At 44.5% G+C, this 21,751-nt stretch overlaps 1 protein-coding gene across 1 annotated transcript; it reads left to right on the forward strand.

Moving 5' to 3' along the window:
* Window positions 1-1,259: 1,259 nt before the first annotated feature.
* HSPA9 (heat shock protein family A (Hsp70) member 9) lies at window positions 1,260-20,927 on the forward strand. Its single transcript, XM_081855558.1, has 17 exons — window positions 1,260-1,429; window positions 3,315-3,373; window positions 4,808-4,895; window positions 5,087-5,268; window positions 5,618-5,742; window positions 6,785-6,858; window positions 7,322-7,428; window positions 8,508-8,670; window positions 10,574-10,666; window positions 11,317-11,526; window positions 13,550-13,777; window positions 15,114-15,218; window positions 16,327-16,444; window positions 17,010-17,104; window positions 17,415-17,507; window positions 19,465-19,605; window positions 20,175-20,927. The coding sequence occupies exons 1-17, from the start codon at window positions 1,367-1,369 to the stop codon at window positions 20,250-20,252; spliced, it is 2,022 nt and encodes a 673-aa protein (XP_081711684.1). The 5' UTR covers window positions 1,260-1,366; the 3' UTR covers window positions 20,253-20,927.
* The last annotated feature ends 824 nt before the right edge of the window (window positions 20,928-21,751 follow it).

Here is a 21,751-nt window from a genome sequence, read left to right on the forward strand (position 1 = left end):
TTTAACATATATCTAAGACCTCAAAGGGATGTGGGTGGCGCTGTGGGTTAAACCACAGAGCCTAGGACTTGCCGATCAGAAGGTCGGCGGTTCTGATCCCCGCGACGGGGTGAGCTCCCATTGGTCAGTCCCAGCTCCTGCCAACCTAGCAGTTCGAAAGCACATGCAAGTAGATAAATAGGTACCGCTCCAGCAGGAAGGTAAACGGCATTTCCATGCGCTGCTCTGGTTCACCAGAAGCGGCTTAGTCATGCTGGCTACATGACCCGGAAGCTGTACGCCGGCTCCCTCAGCCAGTAAAGCGAGATGAGCACTGCAACCCCAGTTGGCCACGACTGGACCTAATGGTCAGGGGTCCCTTTACCTTTACAAGACCTCAAAATTCGTATCACAGTATGTTTTATGTTATGAAAATAAGGCAGTGCGTTGTGTATGTGTATTGCGTAAATGTCTATGTTTTATATGTTAATAAAATTTAAATATTTATAATAAAAAATAAGTATTTGGGGGGGCAAGAGAGTGGGGTTCTAAGCTATAGCTTGTTTAGCTTATATGTAAAACCGACACTGGTTCGTCAAATGTACATTTAAAAGGGACTTTTGGGGGATGCAAATTTTAAAAAGCCATTTAAAAGGGACTTTGGGGGATGCAAATTTTTAAAAGCCATGGCCACCCTGTAGAGAATTTGATCACTTCCTCTGCTCTCGACCTCGCAGAGGCGACCTCTAGCAGACCAGTCCTAACTCTGCACATTTAGCACATCCCATTACGTCAAGCCGCGCACGCAGCATTGCAGCCCGTTTCGTCAGGCGCTTGCGAACTGCGCACGCGCGCCTAGAAATCCCCGAGCAACAACGCGCTTTCCCCTCTTTCCCCTGTGAAAAAGCCTGCTTCCGGTCCCGCCTCCCCCCCTCCCGTCGTGCGTCAATCAAGCCATCTTTGACCTTGAGGCGTTGCGCGGCCGCTGCCGCCCCGCAAGGGCCCATTCACGAAGCTGTCCTAGGAAAATGCCTGATGCGGCACTTTTCTTTGAGTGGTAATTAAAAACAAAAAACAAAAAAAAAACCTCTTACAAAAAGAAACTGGTGCCTTTCAAAGCGGTACCCGGGTATAGGTGGGTGGGTGGATGTTTCCTGACACGGGCGTTTCTCCCCCCCCCCCGGCGCTTTGCTAAGACGGCCGCGAGAAGGCGGAGGGCCCCCTCCCTCGTACGACGCGTGCGCGCGAGCGAGCGAGGGCTTGGGCCACGCCCCCTCGCCTCCCTCACGTGGGCCAGAGGCTTCGAGAAAGCCCCCGCAAGCGGCCGCGCGCAGCTCTCTCCGCTTCTCCTCAGGCCTCCGACGCCGCCGCCGCCGCCGCCGCCACCATGTTGACTGCCGCCCGCTCGCTGGTTCTGCGCCGCGGAGGGGCCGCCGCAGGGCCTGCTCAGGTGAGGCGCCCTGGGCGGAGAAGGAGAAGGCGCGACGGACGGACGGACGGACGGACGAGCGGAAAGGGGAGGAGGGCAAGGGCGTCGGGAGCCCCCTCAGAAAAGGAAGGGCCCCGTTCCCTGCCCTTCAGGCGGGGTGGGGGTGGGGGTGGAGCTCAAAACCGGCTAGTTCCCACGACCTTTCCGCGGCTCACGCGTGTCGCGCAGGACACGTGTGTCAAGGCAGACACGTGCTTCGTGAAATCTGACCGGCTTTTTAAAATTATTATATATATATATATATATATATATATATATATTTGCTCGTGTGAGGGGGAGGGTCGGGGGTAAAGAAAACGAGTTTTCTTTTGCCGCTGGGTGTCAGATCCTTGCCTGGCTCGAGGGCCTGAGGGCTTGGTTCAGGCATCCAGTGAGGAGAGCACGTGTGTTAAAGCGGGGAGGGTGGGGGGGCGGGGAGCATCTCCATTAAAGAATTTATGTAACGCGCCGAATAATTTATGTAACGGTTCTGCACCGTTTCCTGATTATTTTGGTTGGCCTAATAACGCGGGTGGCGCTGTGGGTTAAACCACAGAGCCTAGGACTTGCCGATCAGAAGGTCGGCAGTTCGAATCCCCGCGACGGGGTGAGCTCCCATTGCTCGGTCCCTGCTCCTGCCAACCTAGCAGTTCGAAAGCACGCCAGTGCAAGTAGATAAATAGGTACCGCTCTGGCGGGAAGGTGAACGACATTTCATTTGCTGCTCTGGTTCGCCAGAAGCGGCTTAGTCATGCTGGCCACATGATCTGGAAGCTGTAGTCTGGCTCCCTCAGCCAATAAAGCGAGATGAGCGCCAAGACCCCAGTCGGTCACGACTGGACCTAATGGTCAGGGGTCCCTTTACCTAATAATAAGTATTGCTGCAAGGCTGGATTTTGGACCTTTTTTTATTTTAAAGGGAGTAGCACAGCTGCCCCCTTTCTTTCTGAGCTTTCTGCCCTTTAGTTCAGGGGTCAGCAAACTTGTTTTCCAGCAGGGGGCTGGTCCACTGTCCCTCAGACCTTGTCGGAGGCTGAACTATATATTTTTGGGGGGAAATATGAACCAATTCCTATGCCCCACAAATCACCCAGAGATGCATTTTAAATAAAAGCACACATTCTACTCATGTAAAAACACCACAAAAACTCACAAATAACAGAGATGCATTTTAAATAAAAGGACATGTTCTACTCATGTAAAAACACGCTGATTCCCAGACCGTCCACAGGCCAGATTTAGAAGGCGATTGGGCCAATTTGGTTTGCCTACCCATGCTTTAGTTAGTAGGTACAGTGATTATTTAGCACGGTAGATAAGAATCCGAAAGGGTATGTTAAAAATCAAGTTTTTTCAGGACGTGGGGAGCAGCAAAATTAGCCTTGGTGGATTAGAATGATTGGGACCTGCATATACCATGACCAAACTAGCTTCTGTTGAAGTAGTAATTGGTAAGGTGGGAGATGCTTGGGAACTGATAAGCAGTATGATTGAGATTACATCTTAGTAAGGAATTGCCCCTGGAAAGCAAGCTTGCTCAGGTCTGTTTGATATAGCTCATGAGGCTGAATTTCTGTGTGGGCTTGTTTAGGAGTAAGTTCCATCCAGCTCAGTGGGACCTCTTCGTTAACATGCATAGGATCAGAATGTAAATGAGCTGTAGCAGGTAGGGCAATAAAAACTACAGAAGTCGGGAGGTTTGCCAAGCTGAAGCCATCATCAAGCTTTTAACTGCTGCAGTCTTCTTGTAGGAAGACAAGTTTTTGAGTTTTAAGAGCAGTAAGAGTGGTGGCAGAAGGTGGTTTATTTTCATTGATATATAGTAGCTGTTTATGAATACATCTCATTAGCTTCATTTGTTTTATAGGTTTTCTGGAATGGCGTAAGTCAAGATATCCTCAGATCTGTAACAAGCAGGCAATATGCGTAAGTAACATAGCTGAACAAGCTAGCATTATTTGTCTTGTTGAAATGACAGTGTGAACTGAAAGTGCAAAAGCAAAGTTTTACTTCAATATTAAAAGGAGCATCACAAAGATGGCAACTCGTTCCTCAGATTGTAGGCATTCAAAGCTTTTGCTTTTGGGAAAGCTATAGTCCTATTAAGAACCCATGGGTGGTGTGAAGACCAAACATTTCTTGAGCGCTCTTTCTCCAAAAGTAGAGGGAAGAAAGACAATAACTAAAAAGAAATGGCGGGTGACAGAACTGGAAATTTATGGTGAGACTGGCTCATAAGTTGGGAGCACGTATGCCAAACAAGTATTAACCTTCGTACTGTTTCCTTTTGGTAAAAAAAAAAAAAAAAAGGTAATTGTTGGGAAATTCAGTCTCGCTCTCAAGAAAAAATAAAAATCTGAGAATTTCAGTTTGTGTAGATCACTGGTTTTCTGAAATCTGTTAATACTGACATGAAAATTTAGCGGTTTGCTTGGGCATGGGTTCTGGTTGGAGAAAAAACTTAAATCCTAGTGTCTTCCATAATTCTTTCTTTAATATATCACCATCTACAAAACGCAGGAGGATGGATCCCAGCGCCAAGGGATTTCAAGGGGGAAATGAACAGGAAACTAATAGTGTAATTATTCCAGGGCAAGGAAAGTAGGAAATTATGCCAAAATCTTCAGTGCAAAGGTTGGCTTTAAGAAGAGATTTATACAAAGAAAGAGAGCTGTCATCATGCAGCATTTGAACATTGAGGCTCCATTTATCTGTCAGGTTAATGGCAATTGATAGACCCAACCTCTATGGTTCATCTACCTTGGTTCTAAAAGCTCTTCAGGCAGTATTGTCCCAGAGAGGTTTAAAGTCAGAATTTCTATGTACATCTTTGAAGAGTGTATCTTCCCTCTATAATTCACAGATCTATAATTCACGGTAGGTGATAGCTTTGTGTTGTTAGGGTGCAGGGCACTGCTGTAAGCAACCTGGGTCAATCCTGAATTTTCTCTGGCTAGTGATGAGGGGGGACAATTGCCTTACCAGTTGTCTCTCAGCATACTGCTGTGTGAAACAGCAGTAGTTGAAAGGGTCATAGGATCTAGTGTGAAGCCCCCATTGTAAAGCTCTTCTGTTTTTCTGAGTAGTGATGGCCAAAACCATAACTTTGCCTTTGAAAAGCTGGAATCAGTTAAAATGTAGTTAAATATGTGAGTTTGTTAAATATGCTGAAGTGCGTGCTTGGCATAGATTAGGGACAAGATAAAGTATGGCCTTGATCTTTTTGTTGTACTGCCTATAATGCAGTCACTATTCTAACTATGACACAGCTGGAAGAACAGTAGTAGACTTGCTGCTTTTGTGGTACGATGGAAGGTAGACATTTCCTTGCTTAAAATACATTTAAATTTATCTTTTCAGATCAGAAGCAATCAAAGGTGCTGTCATTGGCATTGATCTCGGCACGACCAACTCTTGTGTGGCAGTCATGGAAGGGAAGCAAGCGAAGGTGAGTTCGAAATAATTGTTTATCCACTTCATTGTTTCTTAAAATGTACACCCCATTTTTCTAGGAACCTTCTCCACAAAGGAGCTTATAGTCTTAAATAGAAACCAACCCTTCCTGATGATAAAATAGAAAAACCCAGTTTCTGCTGCTTCGACTACAGTCACTGTTGCATATTCTTTTATCTTGCATAGGTGCTGGAAAACGCAGAAGGTGCCAGGACGACCCCTTCTGTTGTAGCTTTAACAAGCGATGGTGAGAGATTGGTTGGCATGCCAGCTAAAAGACAGGCCGTCACGAATCCCCCCAATACATTCTATGCAACAAAACGACTAATTGGGCGGCGATATGATGATTCGGAAGTGCAGAAGGATATGTAAGGAAGTTATATTTTCTGTTAACGCAAACTGTGCTGCAAACCTAAACATATTTGCACTTTGTAAGCTCCAAATGTAGTTGTGGATGATCAGAATAAAACAATTGAAAGAAAGTGGCCTTCACTGGCCAATTTTCCAGACCAAGATTGGACTTTGGACTAGAGGGTCTCTGTCGTATAATAGTCTAGAGATGGTTTTATAGAAATGCAACATTTGTTCTTTTAAAGTTGTCCTTTTGCTTGCTTTGTTGCTTCATTAAAGAACAATGCCGGTGGAGTGATGGGGATGTTGCATGATTGATTTGTTGACACAGGCTCTGTAACCTTTTAAAAATACTTGTACTTCCAGCAAAAACGTTCCTTTTAAAATTGTCCGTGCTTCTAATGGTGATGCCTGGGTAGAAGCTCATGGAAAGCTGTATTCCCCAAGCCAGATTGGTGCCTTCATATTGATGAAGATGAAGGAGACAGCAGGTTTGTACAGTAAGAGTATCTGAGCTGGGAGTGTGGGAAGTAGAGGGACCCAGCATCCCCACACCAACGAGGTGCCCATGACCCATGGATTATTTACCAGATTGTAGTGGGTTTCCCAGCTAAATTTCCACAGTGTACACTGGTCCAGTACTAGCTCATCTTGCCCTCTTACTTTCTGTTAATTTGAAGCATTTTGCTTGACTTAAGAACTGTGGGCAGCATGGGAGGAGCTCTCTCCCTTTGGTGGTAGAGAATCCTGTCAAGACCTGGGTTCAAATGAAATAAGTTTATTAAGGATTATAATAGAAAGAGGAGAAAGGCAATGAGTATGCCCAAGGAGGGGAAATAGTATGCATTTCATAAACCTGTACTTGGCAGTCATGCATAGTCTTCCACAGCCACCTTGGGTGGCTTACAGCATACAGTAGTACCTCAGTTTACAGACGCTTCAGGTTACAGACTGTTAACCCAGAAATAGTACCTCGGGTTAAGAACTTTGCTTCAGGGTGAGAACAGAAATCGCGCAGCAGCGGCAGGAGGCCCCATTAGCTAAAGTGGTACCTCAGGTTAAGAACAGACCTGCAGAACAAATTAAGTTCTTAACCCGAGGTACCACTGTATATAAAACATAGTAAAACATTAAGCATCAACAACATCCTGATGAGGAAAGGGGTAACACACAGGAAAATATTCCATGTTTTATCTCTACTTAACAGAGCTACTGTAGGTGATTTGCTAGTGTGTCAGATTGTAACGAAAGGGACCCGGATTCAAATTTAATCCAAATATTAGGAACGCGGTCAGAAACTCTGTGTAACCTACCCTGAGGGTGGTTATGAGGAGGAAATGGGACTGTTTCTTGTATGCCACCCTGAACTCATTGGAGGAAGGTCAGAATACAAATAGTTTAAAAAGCAAACCCACCCCCCAATCTTTCATAGAGTCTAAATCATTTCATTAGCTGGAAGCCATCCAGATTGGAACCTCTGCTTTGACATGTCTATATATGAACCTATTTTAAATGATGCTTTTTACGTACTAGAAAATTACCTGGGGCATCCGGCAAAAAATGCTGTCATCACGGTCCCTGCTTATTTCAATGATTCTCAGAGGCAGGTAAGGTTGCTGAAATCTCAATTTGCTTCATCTGTGTGGCTGTTTTCAATATCTTGTCTTCTGCTGCAGTAGTATACATGAACACTTTTCCATATATATTTCTCCATGGATATGTTAATGCCTGAAGTCCAAAATGCATGTGACTCCATTAAGAACCTAGGAAGCTGCTTTATATTGAATCAGACCCTTGGGCCATCTAGTTAAGTATTGTCTACATTGACTTGGCAGCAGCTTCTAGGATTTCAGAAAAGGGGCAGTCTCAGTGAAGCTTGGGGGCTGGATATGTGAAGCTTGGGGCTGGATATGGAACCTGCATGCAAAGGAGATGCTCTAGCCACTGAATTATACCACTTCCCCATTATAGTTGCTTTACAAGAGTTCTCTCAAAAGCTGTTTTGCAGAGGAAACATAGGCCTTCTTTGTAATCAAGCAATGTTTTAACATGCCATTATTTTTTTCCAAGGCTACTAAAGATGCCGGGCAGATTGCGGGATTGAATGTTTTGAGGGTGATAAATGAGCCAACAGCTGCAGCACTAGCTTATGGCTTGGATAAGTCTGAAGACAAAGTGTAAGTATATAAAACCCTGCTTCCTGTCTTTGAGCTCCATTGCTTTCATGTTTCTTAGGTCAGATAAATGAATTGCCAGCTTCCGGGCAGCTTCCTCCAGTTTTTAGGCAAACAATGGAACTGACTTTCGAGCATACTTTCATATGTAGTCCTCTGTGCTCAGTATAGCAAAATATTATATTCCTGTAAGCAGAGATGTAGGGCAACCTCTGAAATTGGTGGCATTCTCTCTTCCATGCAACTAAGCCAGCTGCACTGGCTCCCGGTGGAGTACAGGATCAGGTTTAAGGTGCTGGTTTTAACCTTTAAAGCCCTATACGGCCTAGGACCCTCGTACCTACGGGACCGCCTCTCCTGGTATGCCCCACAGAGAAACCTACGGTCTGCAAATAATAACATCCTCAAGGTCCCAGGCCTCAGAGAGGTTAGGCTGGCCTCAACTAGAGCCAGGGCCTTCTCGGCTGCGGCTCCAATCTGGTGGAACGCTCTGTCACAAGAGACTAGGGCCCTGCGGGACCTGACATCTTTCCGCAGGGCCTGCAAGACAGAGTTGTTCCACCAGGCCTTTGGTCAGGGCGCAGCCTGACTCCCTCCTCTGGCAACCTGCACAGAATCTTGCTTAATCGGTTGCCATTAATTTGATTTTAATTAATTTTTATAATGAAATATTTTAAATGTGTGACTATTTGATTGTTTGATTATTTGATTATTGTTAGCCGCCCTGAGCCCGGCTTCGGCTGGGGAGGGCGGGATATAAATAAAATTTATTATTATTATTATTATTATTATTATTAAGCAGAGTACAGTGGCTTTCATGCCAAGAAGGAGATAAACCCATTAATTCCTGATACCTGCCTTCACAAGCTTCTGTTTCAACAAGTTGCTTGTTGGATTAAAATTAAATAGACAGTGTGGCAAAAATTGGACATCCTCTGAAATCTTAAGATTCCAAGTAATGAAATGAAGCAACTTGCAACAGCCTCACGCCTTTAACATGTTAGCCGTTGATTAAAAAGAGGAAACTGATGGTCCCCCAGGACTGAAGGTGATAATGCATTTATCTCTCCCGCCCCCCTTAGTATTGCAGTCTACGACTTGGGTGGTGGCACATTCGATATTTCTGTCTTGGAAATTCAGAAGGGAGTCTTTGAGGTCAAGTCCACCAATGGTGACACTTTCTTGGGCGGTGAAGATTTTGACCAGGCCTTGTTGCAGCATATTGTGAAAGACTTCAAAAGAGAGGTAAGTCGCTTGTATTTCATGGTCTGGAGATGAAGGAACCAGCAGAGAGCTCTTTCAAGTGTTCATTTAACCTTAAAAAAGGGAGACCTGCATGGATCTAACTTTATTAGAAGAGCCACGCTGGTTTCCAAGACAATAAAGCTGTGCACTCTCTGCTCCTTTGCCACTGGCCTTATTGAAATCCCCTTGTAGTTCGCTTTTAAACACTTCTTCACCTCTTGAACATAAGCAGGGGGAAGGCACGTGATGTGTGTGTTTAGTACATTTTAACTCAGTGGCACTGTGGAGGGATGCGGGTGGCTCTGTGGTTTAGGGCTTGCCAATCAGAAGGTTGGCGGTTCGAATCCCCGCAACGGGGTGAGCTCCCGTTGCTCAGTCCCTGCTCCTGCCAACCTAGCAGTTCGAAAGCACATCAAAGTACAAGTAGATAAATAGGTACCACTCCAGTGGGAAGGTAAACTGCGTTTCCATGCGCTTCTCTGGTTCGCCAGAAGCGGCTTAGTCATGCTGGCCACATGACCCAGAAGCTGTACGCCGGCTTCCTTGGCCAGTAAAGCGAGATGAGCGCCGGAACCCCAGAGTCATCCACGACTGGACCTAACAGTCAGGGGTCCCTTTACCTAACTCTCTGAAGGGCAGTACACATTTTACAGTGGTGGACATGTTTGCTGCATTTCCCTCACAAAAAGTATGAAGCTGGGGGAGACATGTATCTGAATACTTGCAGGGGGAGGGGCACAAGGTCCATGTGTGCTGTAGCGCTGTGTTTGGCTATGGCTCCCTGACACATGTTGCCTGCATGGTCATGAGCCATGGATCGCCATGCCATATAATGGCAGCTATACTTTCCATCCTTGCACGGCTGTTTGAGGCTGGAGTGGATGTAGAAGAAAAAGCCTCTCCCAGAGCACACAGTTTCAGTGCAGTGCCTTTCTTTACGGATGCAACTAAAATGTGGTCAACTGTCAGTCTCGTTTTGTTAGTTTTGTCAGATAAAGTTTAGTGAACAGCCAATCCAAATTCATTGAAGTAAATTGATGGTGCTATGTAGAAAAGGCTTGGGTGCTCGCTGAGTGGATTATATAATGTTGACATTAATAGGCAATTCAGCACTGCCAGATTTAGTTAGCATCCAGTACCGTTTAGCATTCATTTTGTGGCAGTGAAAGGTTTACCTTTTCCCCTTAAACGTAGCTCGGGCAAGAATGATGCGCACCTGAGAAGCAGAACATAACTGGGACTGGAAATGATCGCTTGGCAACAGAGAGGGCACTTGTGTACCAAGATGTAGCTAGTCTAGTATTAGTAGCTGGAGTGAAGAACAGACACATTAGTTCTAATGTTAATTAAAAAGAATGAAGGAAAGAGAATTCCCAGCCTCGCTGTTTAAAGATCCGTTAACACAATGAAAATTAGTAAATTGGCTCAAGTCAGGTAAATCTCTGATGCGTTACATCATATACACTGCAAAGCCTTTTAAGTTGTTGGTAATATAGTTATACCTTGGATCCCAAACACCTTGATAATCCAACGTTTTGGCTCCCAAACGCCACAAACCCGGAAGTGAGTCTTCTGGTTTGCGAACGTTCTTAGGAACCCAAACGTCCAACGGGGCTTCCGATTGGCTGCAGGAGTTTCCTGCAGCCAATCGGAAGCTGCGCTTTGGTTTCCAGGCATTTTGGAAGTCCTAGGGGCTTCTGGAATGTATTCCGTTCAACTTCATGGTATGACTGTACTGTGCTGTTTATGTGGTAACATGTGCAATTAGTACTGTCAGTGCTATAAAGCACATGTGATTTTGAAGAGCCACTTCAAATATTGAACGTGTAAGAGAATGTGGGTTTTGTAATTCTGTGCTATGTCACAATAAAATACTATGAGCATGTTGTTTGTCCTTTTCCAGACAGGTGTTGATCTAACTAAAGATAACATGGCTCTACAGAGGGTGAGGGAAGCCGCAGAAAAAGCAAAGTGTGAACTCTCTTCTTCAGTCCAGGTGAGTAAATGAATTATTTCACTCCAAGCAAAAGCACTATCAAGGGGTGGGGCGTATTCCCCAGTAGTGGAAGTATTGCAGTCCTGGATAAATGTGATAATACTCTAATGGAAGTGTTGCTTTGGGGGAAATTCCTAGAGCCTAGCCAGATGCGTAAACTACTAATCATGTACAATACAGTGACTGGAGAAGCCCCAAATGTTGGTGACTGGTGGTTTTGCCTTTTTCAGTGCTCCGAGGGAATTAGTTATTACTGAGAAAAAATAAATAGCTTTTCTTTCTGGCCAGAGTAATAGATAAGTGCCATATCCTATAAATGTAGCTCATGTAGTGAGCAGTAGCTTGTTCTAGTGATCTTAACTGTGTGACAAGTACATTTTTTTATTCAAGCTTTGCAGTCAAGCATTGCTGTTTGGCCAGAGATCTTCCCTGTAACAACAAAGGATTTGTTTTAACTAAACAATTATTGTAAATTTTGAGTTGGTGTGTTAAAAATTTGGTTTGAAAGAAGTCCTTGATTCTTCGTCTGGACGGAATAAATACGAAGAACAATTTGGTTACCTTTACAGACTTGAGGAAAGAGTCAGATCAGAAAGGGTGCTGTTCGTTTTTTATTTATCTCTGATGGCTGATCTTTCTTTGCATTGCAGACAGACATTAACTTGCCATATCTTACAATGGATGCTTCAGGACCAAAGCATTTGAATATGAAGCTGACTCGTTCTCAGTTTGAGGGGATTGTGGCCGATCTGATCAGAAGGACAATAGCACCTTGCCAGAAAGCCATGCAGGACGCTGAAGTCAGCAAGAGCGACATTGGTGAAGTTATATTAGTTGGTGGCATGACCCGGATGCCTAAGGTATAATAGATTTCCTGTGACTTGATATACTTGGGACCCCCATATCATCAGTTGTGCCCTTTGGACTTTGCTTAACTCTTAAGACAGCAAAAGTGACTGGAGTGAGTGGCAACTCAGCAGATGGTGTTGGCATGAAATGAACATTACCTTTCTGTTGCCTATGCCACTCGTGACTTTGCCTGTTAAAGTTTAACTGCGGCTAAAACCTTGGTAGCTTGAATTTAAAGTCTGTTTTGCAGGGGGAGTTGCTTGTGTTTTTGTTTTTTGAGGTCTTTGCTTTTGGGCTTCCTTCCCAGCTCACCAGCGTATCTCTCTTTAAGTTATAAATGAGGCAATGTGTGCCCAGAGGCTTATGCTTGATGGTTGAAGGCTCCAGAAAGCCCTCGCTGAGGCACTGAAGGGTCAGGAGAAGAACAGTGTCCTCTGTCTTTCAAGCCTCTGTCCTCCTGTTTTCAGATTATTCTGTTGGTTTGCTGCTGTGCCCTTTGTTTGTGGACAAAAGCTTGACTACTGTAATTCGCTCTATGCGGGGCTGCCCTTGAAGCTGTCCCAGAAACTCCAGCGAGTGCAGAATGCTGCAGCGAGGCTCCTCACGGGGTCTCTGCCATGGAAGCATATTCACCCAGTGCTTTTCCAGCTGCACTGGCCCCCGGTGGAGTACGGGGTCAGATTTAAGGTGCTGGTTTTGACCTTTAAAGCCCTTCACGGCCTAGGACCCTCGTACCTACAGGACTGCCTCTCCCGGTATGCCTCACGGAGAGCCTCAAGGTCCATAAATAGCAACACCCTAGAGGTCCCGGGCCCTAAGGAAGTTAGATTAGCTTCAACCAGAGCCAGGGCCTTCTCAACACTGGCTCTGGCCTGGTGGAATGCTCTGTCTCATGAGACCAAGGCCCTGCAGGATCTGATTTCTTTCTGCAGGGCCTGTAAGACAGAGTTGTTCCGCCTGGCCTTTGGCTTGGAGCCAATTTGATTCCCTCCCCCTCTTTCTTTTTCCTTTCTCCTCCTGTGACGAGGCTGCATTTTAATGTTTCAATATTTTAATGTTGTATTTTAATCTTGTTTTTAAGCTGTATTCATTCAACTTGTTTTTATTATTGCTTGTTAACTGCCCTGAGCCTGGCCTTGGCTGGGGAGGGCAGGGTATAAATAAAAATTATTATTATTATATATCTGTCGTTTGAAGGCACAGCACTTGGCCCTATCCAAGTCTTGTGTTCTGTCCCATGTTAATCACATAGAGTGTGAATAAACGCACTCAGCCTGCCTCTCCTATCATATGCCCAGTTCATCCTTCACATGTTAGAGGGTGACTGTGTGCAGTGGGGAGCCTGCTCTGTTCTTGTAGGTTGCCTACTAGAGACGCTAGCCCTCCAACTTACGGAGGATGGCCGGGAGGCTGGGGCAAGTCCATCGTCTGGAGGGGGGGGGAATAACTGAATAGGGCTGATTGTTATATAAAAGAATGCTGTGGGTCCAGAAGGCAAGTGTTTTATAATTTTATTTCTCTTGGCATATGAGAAGGCTGTATTTGTCTCCTGTAAGTTAATGGTGGTGGTTTTCTGCAGATATGTGCAATGATGTACAGTGGTGCCTCGGGTTAAGTACTTAATTCGTTCCGGAGGTCCGAACTTAACCTGCAACTGTTCTTAACCTGAAGGACCACTTTAGCTAATGGGGCCTCCTGCTGCTGCCGCACCACCGGAGCCCAATTTCTGTTCTCATCCTGAAGCAAAGTTCTTAACCTGAAGCACTATTTCTGGGTTAGCAGAGTCTGTAACCTGAAGCGTATGTAACCTGAAGCATATGTAACCCGAGGTACCACTGTATATAAATCTCAAAGCTTCTGTTTCTTATTCAGAGTGGGCTGCATGTTGTTCCTAGAATTAGAGGGAAACTGAGAATGTGTCCACTGTAGAGTAACCTGCAGATTCAGTGGGATTTTTTGCCATTTCTAAACCTCTGCCCCCCCCCCCCAAAAAAAAAAACTTAACAGGCTTGCATGTCTTATGTATCCATTCAGGTACAGCAGACTGTCCAGGACTTGTTTGGCCGGGCTCCTAGCAAAGCAGTTAATCCCGATGAAGCTGTTGCTATTGGTGCTGCCATCCAGGGAGGCGTGCTGGCTGGTGATGTCACTGATGTGCTGCTGCTGGATGTGACTCCTCTTTCCCTTGGTATTGAGACGCTAGGAGGAGTTTTCACTAAGCTCATCAACAGGAACACGACTATTCCAACCAAGAAGAGCCAGGTAGGAGAGTATGCGTGTGTATGGGAGACAGTGTTTTGCGTATTGCTTTATGTGAAATGGTACTGTGTGTTCTTCTATGGTTTATGCTATGTCCCTGCCCCTAAAGCATTCCTTCCTATTCCTCTTGGTCTTTTGGAGGTCATCAATTCTCTTGCTGTTTGTGCTCAAAGGTTTAGACAGTATAGAAAAAAATGAAGATTTTCGTAAGCTGTTCCTCCACTGCCCAGTCATGTAAGAATCCTAGAATTGTAGAGTTGGTAGGGACCATCTAGTCCAACCCCCTGAAATGCAGGACCCTTTTGCCCATTGTGGGGCTCACAACCCTGAGATTAATTGTCTCCGGCTCTACCAACTGAGCTATCCCAAAGAACCTAACAATACAGTGGTGCCTCGCAAGACGAAAATAATCCGTTCCGCGAGTCTCTTCGTCTAGCGGTTTTTTCATCTTGCGAAGCATCCCTATTAGCGGCTTAGCGCTATTAGCGGCTTAGAAAAAGGGGGGGAAGGGGGGGGAAAACTCGCAAGACGTTTTCATCTTGCGAAGCAAGCCCATAGGGAAATTTGTCTTGCGAAGCGCCTCGAAAAACAGGAAACCCTTTTTGTCTAGCGGGTTTTTCATCTTGCGAGGCATTCGTCTTGCGGGGCACCACTGTAGCTATGTAGACAGGTTGCTGGGAAGGGTGGGGGAAGTAGGAGATCCATTGGGAGCACTGCTTTGTCTTACAACTCTAAGGCATAAGATACTTTCCCCCAGAACTTCAGTCATTTGCTAGTACATATTATACTTTCCAGTAGCTAAGAAGTTAGAGGCTGTGATAGTTGTAGTACTATCGGCCCAGTATACCTGAAGGAGCGTCTCCAACCCCATCATTCTGCCCGGACGCTGAGGTCCAGTGCCGAGGGCATTCTGGCGGTTCCCTCACTGCGAGAAGCAAAGCTACAGGGAACCAGGCAGAGGGCCTTCTCGGTAGTGGCGCCCGCCCTGTGGGACGCCCTCCCATCAGAAGTGAAAGAGATAAACAATTACCTGACATTCAGAAGACATCTTAAGGCAGCCCTGTTCAGGGAAGTTTTTAATGTGTGACATTTTGATGTATTTTTACTGTTTTGTTGGAAGCCGCCCAGAGTGACTGGGGAAACCCAGCCAAATGGGCGGGATACAAATAATAAATTATTATTATTATTATTATTATTATTACTTATTTGGAAGAAATTACATTGTTTCTTATTGGTTTGGCTACCTTCTATTCTTCTTGCTTTTCCCTCAGCTATTATTTTTAATCGCACAACACTGCTGTGTAACCCTGCTGATACCAAATGTGTTTCATTTTGACAGGTGTTCTCTACAGCTGCTGATGGACAGACTCAGGTGGAGATCAAAGTGCATCAGGGTGAGAGAGAAATGGCTGGTGACAATAAGCTGCTTGGCCAATTTACTTTGGTAAGTTTGTTTCGATCTGCCGTGATGGTATGAAAATTATAGGAAGTAGTTTCATTCTGCCCACTAGGGTTGAAAGACATGGCTGCACAGGAACAAACCTTTTCTGCAGCAAAAAAACAACAACCCCAGAACATGTTAGAAGAGTTCATTATTTTTTCAGCCTAGCTAAGTTATTAGCACCTCCTTTTAACAATACTTGGAAAAAATGAACTGTAGCGTTAATTTTGCCATTGTCATGTGCAGATTTTCTGTACAAGACTTGCTGTACTAAATCATAGCCAGGGTAGACCCATTGAAATAAGTGGGTCTACTTGGAGTTTGATTGACATTGGGTATTTCTCTACATTTCTATGAATGGGTGTAAGTGTGTAGTCATAGCATAGAAAAGTAGCATAAGAACACAGGGAACTGTGTTCATCTAGCTAAGTACTGTTTACACTGGCTGCAACTCTCTTAGACGTCTTTCAACCCTGCGTACAGATGCCAGAAATTGAACCTTGAACCTTTTTCATGCAAAGCATGTGCTCATTGAGTGAAAATCCTCCTTCAAATAAGCATTAACCTGCAAGTGGGTTTTCAGCAAAACCAGATACCTTCATCTACCCCACCTGCAATAAAGCATGTTTTTCCTGTATTAGTCAGTACAGCCACAGCAGGCGCTGTAATACTCCAGCATTTTGACTTTACTACCAAAGGTGCACTCTTGCATTGTCTTCCAAGGCAGATGGATGCCAACTACAAGGAGTTGTGGAAATCATCATAATCTTGTTATTTATATGCCACCCTTCCAACTGGGTTGCCCCAGCCACTCTGGGAAACTCCCAACAAAATATTAAAAACACAATAAAACATTAAAAACTTCCCTGAACAGGGCTGCCTTCAGATGTCTTCTAAAAGTCAAATAGTTGTTCATCTGTTTGACATCTGATCAGGGATCAATATTAGATTGTACAGTACTACTTCAGTGTTAGTTTGTTTCACTGAATAGCAAGTAGAATCAGCAATTGATCTCAAATACTTACTGTTTATTGCATAATTAATAAGGAAGCGCAAATCTTATTAGTAATTGTACCCTCTCGGTTATCAACAATGCACCTTGTGATTTTAGGTTGGGATTCCGCCAGCTCCACGGGGAGTTCCCCAGATTGAGGTCACTTTTGACATTGATGCCAATGGAATTGTTCATGTTTCTGCAAAAGATAAAGGCACAGGACGGGAGCAACAGAGTGAGTGTGCTAGATAGTTGCTTCTTTGGAGGGCAGGGGGAATGTGAACAGATGGAATCGTTATGGCAGACAGGCACAGTAAAGGACTATCATGAAAGCATGGGAAGGAAGGAAAAATAGAAGAAAGGAAACACTAGTGTGCAACTTCTGTCAAGCTATAAAACATGGCCATTGTTTAGTTTGCAGTTCCCATCTGAGCTTAATTTCTTTTCTAGAAGCTTTTGGTAAGATCTCTGAGCTTTGCTCATGGCCAGAACCAATCAAGTGTGTGCAGTGATGTTATTATCAACACATCATTCTGAAAACACGTGTGGAAGATTTCTAACTGAGCACAACACAACTGAGAAGCTTGTCTCTCCTGGCTTTGAGATCTGTTACATAAGCACTCTTGTTCTAAAAAATGACAGTACTACATCAGATAGTAGAAAATGTCAAATAATATAGGAGGCCTATAGCTCTTGAAAAAGCAAGAGAACAAACTAATTGAAGATACGGATTGCAGAAAGTCAGTTTTGGCAATTTTTATACAAATGTGAGGTGTAAATACCATTTCATTTTTCTGTAGTTGTGATCCAGTCTTCTGGTGGTCTTAGCAAAGACGATATTGAGAATATGGTGAAAAATGCAGAAAAATATGCAGAAGAAGATAGACGAAGAAAGGTAACTTTGCAGTGATGACTTTAGACTGAAATGTTGATTCCCAATGCAGTTATGTCTTTGGAGAACTTTTGAGCAGATGTCTAGGTCCTCAAACTAAAATAGATGCTACACTCGCTTTTCAAAATCCTTGAGTTGATAGAATTGGAGCAATTTTTGCTTACAGATCAATGAATGATTGAGCATCCGAAGAGATACAATTGGGTGAAATATAATTAGATGCCTAATTCTGTGTCAGCTTCATGATCCTCATTGATATGGCAGTGTTAGCGGCACAAATGGGGTATTTCACCAAAGTTGTTGTTTTATACAGGAACGTGTTGAAGCTGTAAACATGGCAGAAGGAATAATCCATGATACAGAATCCAAAATGGAAGAGTTCAAAGATCAGCTACCTGCTGATGAGGTAGGTGTTCTGCCTTGCACTAAACGAATTGTTTTCCTTTGTCTCAGTCTAAAATTAATTGTGTATGGATTTGACACGCTGCCTGGGCATGTACTGAATTTGCTTCCTCTTTTTGTCAGAATGTGCAAAACGATGGCTCTCTAAATTGTATAATCCTTCACACAGCAATTTCCTGGCTGTGCTAATTTATCACCGGAGAAACTAAGCAGCCTACGATAATGAGAAAAGGCTTTTAAAACCATTTATGATCTTTAATTTTAATTCCAGAAAGCCTTTGGCAGAGATAATAAATGCAGACTTCTCCCAAGAAATTAAAAAGAGAAAATCTTGTAAGCTTTGTTATATTGGGGTAGTGTCCCCTGTGTGAGAAAGGTTGCTGGAAAAGCCATGAAGGGGCCAAATCAACTTGGGGGAAGGGAATTCTTATGAGAATCAAATGCTGTTCTGTTCTCTTAATAACTAGTGGTGATGCTAAATTCATTAGCCATCCATTAGAGTAATAAAATTTGGTGATTTTGTGTGGTGGTCTAGTGCAAAGCAAACATTACAGTCCCTGATTGCTTCTTCCACCTACTGATTTTTCTGCTGCTTTGCCAGTGAAGGTGAGGCAGCTATGCAGCGATGTTCATGGTTTAAGCTGTAATCATGCATGACAACATTTCAGGCTGTCTGGCGCAAATTGGCAGTAAATCACATGGTGTCCATGAACTTGACTCTATTCAGGGAAACTAGGTCGACTCAGGAGACTATAGTGAGCATAGCAACTTGTCCTGATAGATCTTGCCCCAATGAAGCTGCTATCTCTCCCAAGTCCTTCCCAAGCAATCTGAGACTACGCCAATGTGCCTGTCTCTGTTCCGCCCTCATCATACTACGTCTGGTTCTAGGAGACCAGTGGGGAGGGAAGCTGATCACAACAGCGGCATCTACACCAGGCTTTCTTAACCTTTGCCCTCCAGATGTTTTGAGACTACAATTCCCATCATCCCTGACCACTGGTCCTACTAGCTAGGGATCATGGGAGCTGTAGGCCAAAAACATCTGGAGGGCCGAGGTTGAGGAAGCCTGATCGACACGTTTTCATTATTTTTGTTAATTTCAGCACATTTTACCTTTTCACTGTGCCCGCAAGCCATGAACTCGCTAGAATAAATAACTGATTTTTAAATATGATAGAGAGCTGACCTTGATGCTTCTGGCAGTCTGTGCATGTCTGAGAGCTCGTGTAGTGGTTAGAGTGTTGGGCTAAGACTGGGGAGACCACGGTTCAGATCCGCACTTGGCCATGAAGCTCACTGGGTGACCCTGGACCACCACTCAGTGTCTCTCAGCCTAACCTACCTCACAGGCTCGTTGTGAGGATCAGTGGGGGAGAGCCATGTATGTCACCTTGAGCTCCCTGGAGAAAGGGTACAGTGGTGCCCCGCAAGACGAAAAACTCGCTAGACGAAAGGGTTTTCCGTTTTTCGAGGTGCTTCGCAAGACGAATTTCCCTATGGACTTGCTTCGCAAGACGAAAACGTCTTGCGAGTTTTTCCCTCCCCCCCCTTTTTCTAAGCCACTAATAGCCGCTAAGCCGCTAATAGGGGTGCTTCGCAAGACGAAAAAAACGCAAGACAAAGAGACTCGCGGAACAAATTAATTTCGTCTTGCGAGGCACCAGTGTAGGATAGAAATCGAATAAATAGACTTTAAACTTTAGTCCCCTGCAGCAAGACCCAGGAGAACAAAAACTTATTAGGCAAGTGATTTATTTTTTTAACTAACGGGGTAAGGGCAGGCAGATGGGTTTCCATGGCCTCCCCCTTGCTGAAGGTACCCATAAAATACCCTCCACCCTGGCAGCTGATGGCACCTTCTAATTACTGTAGACTGTGTGGCTTTATTGAGGTCAAGATCCGCTTTGATAAATGCCGAAAGGGTTATGAACATGTGTTTCTCTGCAATTGCTTCACAGTGCAACAAACTGAGAGAAGAAATTGCGAAAATGCGAGAACTGCTAGCTCGTAAAGATAGCGAAACCGGCGAGAACATCAGGCAGGCAGCATCCACCTTACAGCAAGCATCCCTGAAACTCTTTGAAATGGCCTATAAAAAGGTAGGAGGGCCATGTGCCGGAGTGTATTGGGGGGAGGGCGCAGTTAATTTCATTGTACACAAGTTGTACATTGACAATAAATGTATTATTATTTATTAGGGTGGGCAAGAGCAGCTGGTTTGGAATTTCCAGTTGTATGTATGCTCCTGGTCTTAGCAAGTGAAAGACTAGCTGGGTAAACGAAAAGTAAGCAAAACTACTTGGTCAAACCATGAGAGAGATTGCTAGACATTGCCAGTACTAGCTGATCGTAGCTGACCTTAGGAATGGGAGGTGATCGGAAGAAAAAAAATGTAGCACAAGTTTTGAATGCTTGCATCTTGAGATCTGGTGATTAAGGGAGAAGATTGCAGTCTCCTCAGCTCAGCTGATTGGACTAGCAGATAAAGATGTCAAATTTCCATAATTTATTTGAGCACTTGGCAAAAGTAAATATATATATATTTTGCCAGTCGACACACTTCCTTGTGGCTCAGCTTGCCAGCAAGAAATAAGGAGCCCTGTTCTTACATCCTCCTGTTAGTCGGTGCCCTGCTGAGCTAACACTGCTCCCCCCCCCCCCCCTTCAGATGGCATCCGAGCGGGAGAGTTCTGAGAGTTCAGGAAGCTCTTCAAGCTCTGGGGATCAGAAGGAAGAAAAGCAATAATTCCTCTGTCTCGCATGGACTGGAGCAGGAAGAGAACAATGTTCCGAAGCTTGGGAGCCAATGGACCTTCCTGAGCAGCTGTGGGCAGATTTATGTCTTACTGTGTTTTTGCAGTATACTATACATAATTTCCTGAATGTATAAATTTAGTGATGGCGTCCTACTAGTGAAATTATCACCTGATCAAAAATTTATTTCGGAACAGCTCCTCGGGGGTCAGTGACATTTTCAAGTGCATCCTGAGGATTCATGGAGCTCTTATTGAATAGGGGGGAGTAAGTACAGCAGTGATTTCTGAAGGTTTAGAAACCATGTCTCGCAGCTTGAGGGTGGCACGATGAGGCCCATGGGGTGCCTGAACTGTGTATATTCCACCCTTAATTATGGATCCTCCTTTTGGGAACAGATTTCTGCTTTAGCATGAAGGGATTTCAATAGGGCCTGGGTTGGGCAGAGGCAGGGCTTGCCTGCTTTGGCAGAGAAAACACAAAACTGCACCTTAGCGTAGTATCCTTGTCTGAAAGGAAATGGGTTGTTTTTAATGTAGCTGTTACTATATAAATAAGGCTACTCTGAAGTTCCATGCACTGCTTGTCTAGGCTTTCTGCTCTGCCCAGTGTCTCTTCTTGCAGAAAAACAGCTTCCCTATTAATAAAAATGTTCTTATTTGATCAATCCTGTGTGTTTTTAAAAATCGCAGCTGTCTTCTGTTTCAAACACCACCACCCCAGCCTGATATTTGCTACCTGCTACTACCGATATAAGATGTCAGATGTACTAGAGATTTTAAACAGGTGTTTTGAAACATCCTTTCACAGGAGTAAAGCTCACAAGTGTACCTTTTTTCTTCCCTCTTGAGTGCATCACTTAATACAGGTTTGCTCCTGAGGAATCCAGAATCCATTCTCCATTATTAGTGTCTACTGACATTTCATAGAATTGAGTGTGCCGTGGGGCATCTGACCCTACATACAATTCCAAGTAATGTATCCAGTGAGCCAAATAAAAGAATAATGATTAAAGGGTTGTTAAAGTATTGACCGTAAGAGAAGTTCCATTTCTGCCATGAAGGCCATCCGTAGCTCACCTTCAGGTTTGAAGCAACTTCCCACACTGCAAAGCACAATTAAGCCGTCGCCAACTACTGTATTTTTCTGTGTATAAGACAATTTTTTTGCTTCATTTTTAGTTCGAAATTGGGGGTCATCTTATATTCAGTGCGCAGGTGTTAAAAAAAAAATAAGCAAATAATCTTCCCTTGGCTGCTGCGAAGAAGCTGCTGGAACTGCCCATCTCCCACAAAAAGCTTAGTAACTCTTGGTGATCCGATCTTCCCCCAAAAAGCTCAATATACTTGGTGCTGAGGAGGTGGAGACCAAAGGGGTTGGTCTGTCGCTCACTTGCTTGGGGCTGCCAGGAAAGAGGAGCTGAGGCAAGTTCAGGGAGCCCATGGCCCGGAGATGAGGTGAGCGAGAAAGAGGCCCCCACCTCAGCAGGAA

The sequence above is a fragment of the Podarcis erhardii genome (assembly GCF_964252035.2).
Source record: "Podarcis erhardii genome assembly, chromosome: 3".
Taxonomy (NCBI): Eukaryota; Metazoa; Chordata; class Lepidosauria; order Squamata; family Lacertidae; genus Podarcis; species Podarcis erhardii.

Excerpts from the sequence above, each read along its gene's own strand:
- HSPA9 (XM_081855558.1), top strand. The coding sequence starts at position 1,367 with ATGTTGACTGCCGCCCGCTCGCTGGTTCTGCGCCGCGGAGGGGCCGCC. Across the intron at positions 5,269-5,617 it reads TCGGAAGTGCAGAAGGATAT|CAAAAACGTTCCTTTTAAAA; the intron begins GTAAGGAAGTTA and ends TTGTACTTCCAG. Across the intron at positions 10,667-11,316 it reads AACTCTCTTCTTCAGTCCAG|ACAGACATTAACTTGCCATA; the intron begins GTGAGTAAATGA and ends TTTGCATTGCAG.